Here is an 8,393-nt window from a genome sequence, read left to right as displayed (position 1 = left end):
ACATCTATATATAGTAACACAGTGATCTAAAGTAATTAATTAACGTCTGGCATAAGTCCCTGCAAGCTGAGCTTCCTAAAAAGCTGCACCATACCATACTATCTAAAACATGGAAATATTTTGCATGTGTTATGGTAACGATACAGTCAAACTTATATAAACTGGGGACACTATAATAATCTCCCCTACATTCTACTGTTTTTTTCAGTCTTCAAACAGCGGGACTGACAGACAACTGCAAGCATACCGGTATATGCTCTCCTTCGAAATAATGGGGGCATTTTAAAACTTACGGTGGAAAAAAATCACAATTTCTTCTCTCAAAACATGATTTGCCATAAAATATCCTTTTGAGGTAGTTCTACAGTTTAATATGTCTTAATAAGGAGGTGGTTTTCAAATAAAGGTTTGATTAAAACTTGATTAAAAGAATGTTTGGAAATATTATAAGCTTTCTTATTAAACATAATATGATCAGTTAATTTTGTTGATTCAAATTTTAAAATCTCGAGACATGAAAACCATCGTTCACATTCAGCCAAATAGATACCTTGCTTTTGTAAATCTTTTCAAACGTTACTTTTTGATAGACTATATAATAGACTGTTAATAAGGTAAAGAAATGTATACAATTAATACCTTGAAATGAATACAAACATATTTTAATCACTAGATTCACCAGATAAAGTTTATCTAAAATGTTTAATTCTCCCACTCTGTTTTTACTTATTTTTATAGAGCATAATAAATGTCATTTTCCAAGTTAAACAAAAAAATTTAAATAAAAATAATGGAGTAAAGGTAAAGTTAAAATTGTGCCTTATTCTACCTAGTACTAAGCAATAGAAGCTAAACTTAAGTGTATTTTATAATAAAATAATATAATGATAAAAATAAATTCTTCCCTGCTAATTACAATCATCACCTGCTTATTATAAATCTTAACTAAATTCTTTACTTCTATTCTATCCCTTTGGCTTGTTTGGAAATTGTCCTCTGCTAAAAATGTCTCCTGCCTAACTTTTCAATTTTACCAATTTCCTTGAAATAAAAAAATGAGGGCGACTCTCAGCTTGGTACCAGTCAAGACGCTGCAGTGCTTGACGTTTTGTCTGGTACCAGGCTGTTTGCAAAGTAATTGCCACTGCTCTAAGCAGACAACGGATTGATATATAATAATCACCTTCAGTCATTGATGGCGTAGCGTCCAGGTGCGGCTGCGATGATTTCCTCTTGTGACCACGCTTCTGCCGACTGCGACGTTGCCGTGGGAGATGAAGCCCCACATATACTGTGTCTGCAGATCTATGATCTGTAAATAATGTAACAAACTAATCAGTTAAAACAACTCTTCATTAATGATGATCAATTATTATATTATCAATCCATTAATGCACTTAAGCAGAAAAGCACGCTACATGCCAAAATACGCATAATTTCTGGAAAAATCAGGAAGCTCGCATATTATTTCTGGAAAAATCAGGAAGCTTTTAATCACCAACAACCCACAAAAGTTATGCAATATAAACTCCCCCCTCCACCACAAAATCAAAATATCACCTGCTATGATGCAGCCACATGGGTCTCAACAACTAATAACTGTTTCATTCATTTTCATTGAAACCTTAAGGGTTTCTTTTGCATGTGATGGTGTTCAAAAATACAAGGTGTATTTTACCCCCAAATATTCTTTACTCCATTAATCCCCGAATTAGCAGAGTTTTGTTATTCATCATTCACTGTAAGGGCAAAAAATGCAAGAAAAACACTAAATTTACCCCCTCCCCCCAAAAAACACTACTATCTTACTAGGACACTAGTCACTCAGCAAACACTAAAAGGTACATGTTGAGGGCTACTAAAAACATCTACCTTCATGGCTTTATCAGCCACTTAATTCCAAAACCATAGAGGGATTGGATCCCTCAATACTGAATGAAACTTCTACCTCAGTAAGGAATAAATTCATTGCATGTCTCCATAATGATGAAGATTTATCCCAAGCTTCTCTGATGTTCATCAATATTTAATAAGGCATGTAATTCTGTTACAGATTACATAGATATAGAATGTTTACTTTATAGTATTGATGCTACAATTATACTTCATTCCTATCGTATGGAAGACTTTTTTTCCTTTCTTTTTTTATTCATTTGTTTTTCATGCCAGCTTTAAATCATTTTTGGAGCAGTGACCATCTACCTTTGGATCAGTGGTGTCAGAGACAAAGGACCATATAAAGAAGACTTAATGTCCGAGGAGAAAATTCCACCTCGCCAAAGGATCGAACCAGTGGGCCCGGACTACAAATCTGATGCTCTCCATATTGAGCCAAGTGGACAGATGACAACTGGCTAATTTCCAAATAGTTTATGAAAAACAAGCAATTATCATAGTATTGCAAGCAATCCATAAGTCCCCTACAGGTAAGAGCCCAAGCAACATTCTGAAGGGCCATTGGCCATTCACTTAGGTTCGTATTTTAAGTAAATTTGTTGAAAAAGTTCTTTAAAAGTGATCACAGGAAACAGTTTTTATGTACAGACAGACGGACTGAAGGACACTCTAAAGTTATTTTTTAAACATCCCTGTTATCAAAATATAACATTTTTAAAATCCTATCATGATTGAAGAAGTTGGAGTAAAAATTACCAATTTCTCAAAAAAAAGTCTAAGTTCAAAAGGGGCATAATTCTGGAAATAGTCTTGCTAGAGTATTGAACACTCATAAATGTTGAGTGACAATAAGAAACATTATATGAAGTTTGAAGTAGATACATTCAGAAAAAGAAGTTATTAAAAAAAACAATGTTTTTTCATGAAAATTTTAAGTTCAAGGAGGTAATTCTGATAAATTTTGTGCTAGAGTTGTAAACCTTGTCACATATGATGTGGTTGATGACAAGCAACTTATATTTAAAGTTTGAAGAAAATACCTTAAGAAATAAAGAACTTATAGTGAAAAAACTTAAAAACTAGAATCAGAAATCTTGAAATTCAGTCTATTTGTTGCCATAGCAACCAGAATTTTCAACATAGGAAGATAAAAAAGGATGTGCATAATTTCCATACTGCCATCTACCCATATGTCAAGTTTCATAAACATATTTTCAGTACTTTTTGTGTTATCACTGGATCCAGGTTATGTGTAAAACTTGCCATATTTTCAGTCTATTTGTTGCCATAGCAACCAGAAATTTCAACATAGGAAGAAAAGAAAAAGACATGCATAATCTCCATACTGCCATCTATCCATATATCAAGTTTCATAAAAATATTTTCAGTACTTTTTGCGTTATCGCGGGATCCAGGTTATGTGTAAAATTTGCCATATTTTCAGTCTATTTGTTGCCATAGCAACCAGAATTTTCAACATAGGAAGAAAAGAAAAAGACGTGCATAATCTCCATACTGCCATCTATCCATATATCAAGTTTCATTAAAATATTTTCAGTACTTTTTGCGTTATCGCGGGATCCAGTTTTGTGGACGGACGGACTGACGGACGGACAGACGGACGGACTGACGGACGGACGGACAGACGGACGGAGGGTAAACCTAAAGTCCCCTCCGGTAAACCGGTAGGGGACTAATAACATAAGCATGAATATATGTATACTTTACCATGCCTACTTAAGTTTACCATGCTGACTTATAATGCATTATTACTCTCTTTTTTTGTATCTTGATACTGAAACTTTACTTTGAATGTATGAATAAATTCACAGCTCCTGGGCAAATCCATTACACAATTTCAGCAGGTTCTGGGCAAATCCATTACACAATTTCAGCAGGTTAACAGTAAATCAACAAATCATATAAAGACAGCATATATTAAGGATTAAGAAGGGCATCTTTTATCCTGACTTATTCTTAAATAAGTACATTCACATCAATAAAGTCTGTTAATGTATGGTAGAACAGTTATTGGCCATATACATTAGCTTGTAAATGAGAGCCCTCCTTGATCTAAGATCTTACTGTTTCACACAAATGTTTAAAATTGTAGGTCAGTCTCCTAGTCTATCAAATGATCAAACAGTTCATCTGAACAGTTCTTTAAAATCAGGCCTAAATTTTTAAATAACTTAAACAATGTCTGTTAATGATGAACAAATAAAAGAGAACAAATAAAAGAAATTTACCTTTAATTTCAGCATCGCTCACAGTTGATGAATGCACAAAGGAACCAAGATCCCTTAATGGTAAGCCTGGTGCCTGACCATCCGTTGATGTCTTAGTTGGGACGGGTAAATCCATTTTTTTCTACCTATTTCTTTCAACCAATCAAAACTTCTATTACTTTAAACTCTCCTCCAATCAAACGTTTTGACTCTTTTTTCAATGTCCAATCAAAAGTCCTCTTCTATATAGATTATGATTTCTTCCAATCAAATTAACTGTAACTTTTTTTTAAAAGTGTGTCTCTCCTCCAATCAGATAGTCCGTCTCTTTCCAAAACTTTCTGCTGATATTTATGAATGAAGAGAATTGGAGGTAAAATTTTGGGATGCGTTCAAATGTTGGTTGTGCTGTGCTGGTAGAACAGATGATCTGGCATGTTTCTACCTGCAACAGAAAAAATAATTCATTACAATGACTCAGCAATTTATAACAATCTCAAAATAACATTCAATTTCTTATATCTAAAGATACATCAAAAATTTTTTTTCAAGCTACATTTGATGCATTCAAATAAACACACACAAAAATCTTAATTCTACTACAGTACATGTGCCAGGGTGAAAGTTGGCAATAACAATATCCTGCTAATCCTGGATTTGATAACATCCTTACGTAGAAAAAGGAGGGTTTTTCATGTCTAATAATCCTAAAATTCAGGAATAATCCTAAAACTTTTACGCAATCATGTAAACTTTTTCATACACCTTTTATCCCTTTGTAGATAACAGTGAAATTCATGTGTATTTTTTCCGCCTTGTTGCAAATTACCAATGTAATTCAGCAAAATCAATAAAGACGAGAAAGTTATATAAATGAACGTGTGTCAAGTTCACACATTACAAAATATAAATCTGAAATATTCTATCGACAAAATTCAGATTGGCAATATAGTTTCATATAAACATGTGTCAAGTCAACACAATACATTACGCAAATCTTGAATTCTAGTTCAAACATGCAACAAATTAACATATAAGCATATATCATGCTCACACAACATTTACTATACAAAAATTACACTTGTCTCTTAAATTTCACAGAACAGCCATTTCAACGGTGTGTCGGTCTGGCTTGAATCTATTTATAGCACTTAGAGATATCAGTCGCCTTATTCACATCTAATCGCAATACCACATTTGACAACAATAAGCCAGGAAAATTCCAATACATCACCCATCGAGAGCACAATAGAAACAAAATTTCTAAAGATTTAGCTTGTCAATGATAAGAAATCCAGAAAAGGCAAAAAGGTGAATCTAAAATTAGAAATCTGATCGCTGTCTTCAGCGCAGCAAAAAAAAACTTTCAAACAAATATTACAACTGAAATCATAAAAAATTTTCCATTCGATCAGACAACGAATATTTCAGAATGAGCAATAGAGGAATAAAAACTTAAGACAGATCCTGCGAAAAACATCATAACAGATAAGCAAAACATTTCAATTTTCATGGTGAAATGAATGATACAACCAACAAATCATTTTCAAATACTATAAATAGTTTCCAGTGCCAGACTACAAGCAATCTTAATGTCAGAAGATTTCATCATTAAAAATCAATTAATAAAAATTACAAGACATAAATAAATGTTTTGCAAAAGAAAGAAAAGACAAATATGCCTTCACAAAATCATTATAACTGAAGATCCCCTAAATAGACTTGAATAGTGAAATACGCCGTATATGAAACACATAACATTTGATTGGGTATGTTGCTATGTGAAACAGCCCTGATGATCTCTTCAATCCGAGTCTATCTACTTTTGCACTACCAGTGCGGACCAATATCATCCAGCACATCCATGCTTTGTGATTATGGTCCACACTCTTTGTTTTTTAGCCGGTAATTTTTACGAAATTTTCCGCAAACTAGGCGATTGGAGGGTTTTGTCCAGAGATAGACATATACATCTGGATCATGACAGTAAGCTACACTGAATTTACCAGAGTACAATTCAGTCACCGCATCGTTCCTGGGCAGGCTGTCAAGCAGTTTACCAGTACTAGTTTCCTTCACTTTTGCAAGGAACTGAAACTTCTGTACATACCAGAGTAGAAATAAAGGGCCAATGACCATAGAAAAGATTCCATGATCAATCAAAACGAAAAATGACCTGAACAGTCCGGGAATCAAACCAGGGTCGCCCGATTCACAGTCCAACCCTCTATCTATTGAGCTAACCAGACAGCAATGCAAAAGCCAAGTTCAAGCATATAAATACCACTGTCTATTGAAAATCCATGTTACAAATATGGGGTGTTGTAAAAGCTATATAATGTACCAGTACTTGATGATAATAAATTTACAAAAAGTTACTTCTAATTACATAACCTGAAAAAAAATGTTCAAAGTAGGAAATACGCCCTTAATCCTAATACAAAAACAAATTACCCACCTGTTAATCCAGTAGAAAACATTTACATTGACACAGTAACACATTAACATACCAGAGAATACAAAGGTAAACAATAAAGCTGAATATAAATAGTACATAATAAAAACATATCACAGTCTATGATGGGAAATAACATCATTTAAATCAAGTAGGTTATTGATAAAAGAGAAACACGTAAAACAAATGCCAGAAAAATAAAGATAACAGAGTTTGTAGTAAAAAATATCAATAAGTTTCCCCAAGTATTCCCCAACCAAAGGACAATGGTGCCACTGTATGTAAAATTGCCAGTATCATGTTCCCCTGTAATTGGAGTCTTTTATATAAGAAAGGTGTGTTACAAGACCATGGTGTAACATTTTGCTATTTTTTGCCTGATTTTTGCTGCAATTACATTTTATATATATATAAATTGATATCCAAATATCAGAGGGGTTCCAAATACTAGCCAAATTCCAAACATGCCAGTTACAACATAAAGGTATATAAAAAGCTTGTAAGAGAGTTAAGTCTAGTAAGGGGGCCTCCGTGGCCGAGTGGTTAAAGTCGTTGACTTGAGATCACAGGTCCCTCACCACTGTAGGTTCGATCCTCACTCGGGTCGAAATCTTTCATGTGAGGAAGCCATCCAGCTGGCTTACGGAAGGTAGGTGGTTCTACCCAGGTGCCCGCTCGTGCCTTAAATAATGCCCGGAGGGGCACCTGGGGTCTCCCTCCACCAATAAAGCTGGAAAAAAATCGACGAAAAATCTCAGCGGGACGCTCTAGGATGACCCGACTTGAGTGTACGGTCGCCCATATGGGCTTTCCGGCGGCGACCTTAAATAAACGCATCAAAAAAATAAGTCTAGTAATGGTAAACATGTCTGCCCCTCAACACAGAGGTCATGTGTTCAAACCCCATTATTATTTATCACTAATATTTAACACTATATGATGCTGGCTAGGTCCAGGACTTGGACACCGGAGTGGTTCAAAAAAATTTGTAAGCGTTGATTACATTCATGCTAAAAATCAATTATTTAAAAAATCTAAAAGTCTCTGCCCTGATTAACAATGAATATAATTGTTATTGTTACCTTAAACTCATGGGTAAAATCTAAATGCTGACAGTGTGGGTTCAAAGCCCCTCAGGGGCCATGAGCAAGAAACTAAACACTCATTGCTTTAGTACTAGTTGGTTCCAATAAACTTTTAGCTTCTAAAACAATCAAACTAAAAATAAATTCTGAATAAACTATATTCAAATAGAACAGTCTGAATGTAATTCTCAGTATGCTATCTACAGACATTTAGGTAATGTCAAAGACAAAAAAAACACAACATTACTGCTTCTCACTCCTGACATTTTGTCCTAGTGATAAGTAATTGGTACATAGTTTATTAATGTAACAGTATCATCAAGAACCACAGACACCTGCTATAACTTACTAGTTATTTTGGTATGAATAGGTTATGAACTATTTACTTTGCTGAATTCATACCGTATCACAGACTTTGACTTAAGACTAGGTTCTTTCTGTAGCCTGAGAGTGAAATCTGGAACATTCCATTGGTATTTTAATAAACTAAAATTGGATAAGCCCATCCATAGTTTTTACAACATTTCATAATATTTCAATGTGTTACATTAATTCTATATTTCAACTGTTTCAATAAGTTCAATAACTAGTGTACCTAAACTCTTTCTATATCAGCTAAATTTCTTTTGAACATAAGTTCAATAATTGCAATAATATCCAGTTTGTTTACTTATTCACTACTGAATCTCAATGCATTTTCCATCAGTTCAATAACATTTATCAACATCA

At 34.0% G+C, this 8,393-nt stretch overlaps 1 protein-coding gene across 1 annotated transcript in view; it reads right to left on the bottom strand.

Annotated features, from left to right (window-relative positions):
• Positions 1–1,183: 1,183 nt before the first annotated feature.
• Positions 1,184–8,393, bottom strand: part of LOC132755179 (sodium bicarbonate cotransporter 3-like) — a gene marked incomplete at its 3' end in the record, with an annotated part of 36,296 nt that continues 29,086 nt past the window's right edge. Inside the window, 2 exon segments of the mRNA XM_060745985.1 lie at positions 1,184–1,312; positions 4,146–4,569. Of these exon segments, the coding sequence (XP_060601968.1) occupies positions 1,184–1,312; positions 4,146–4,260 (244 nt within the window).

Source organism: Ruditapes philippinarum, unplaced genomic scaffold, assembly GCF_026571515.1.
Source record: "Ruditapes philippinarum isolate M1 unplaced genomic scaffold, ASM2657151v2 ctg1698_1_1_1_1, whole genome shotgun sequence".
Lineage (NCBI taxonomy): Eukaryota > Metazoa > Mollusca > Bivalvia > Venerida > Veneridae > Ruditapes > Ruditapes philippinarum.
This window is presented reverse-complemented; position numbering and strand designations above follow the sequence as displayed.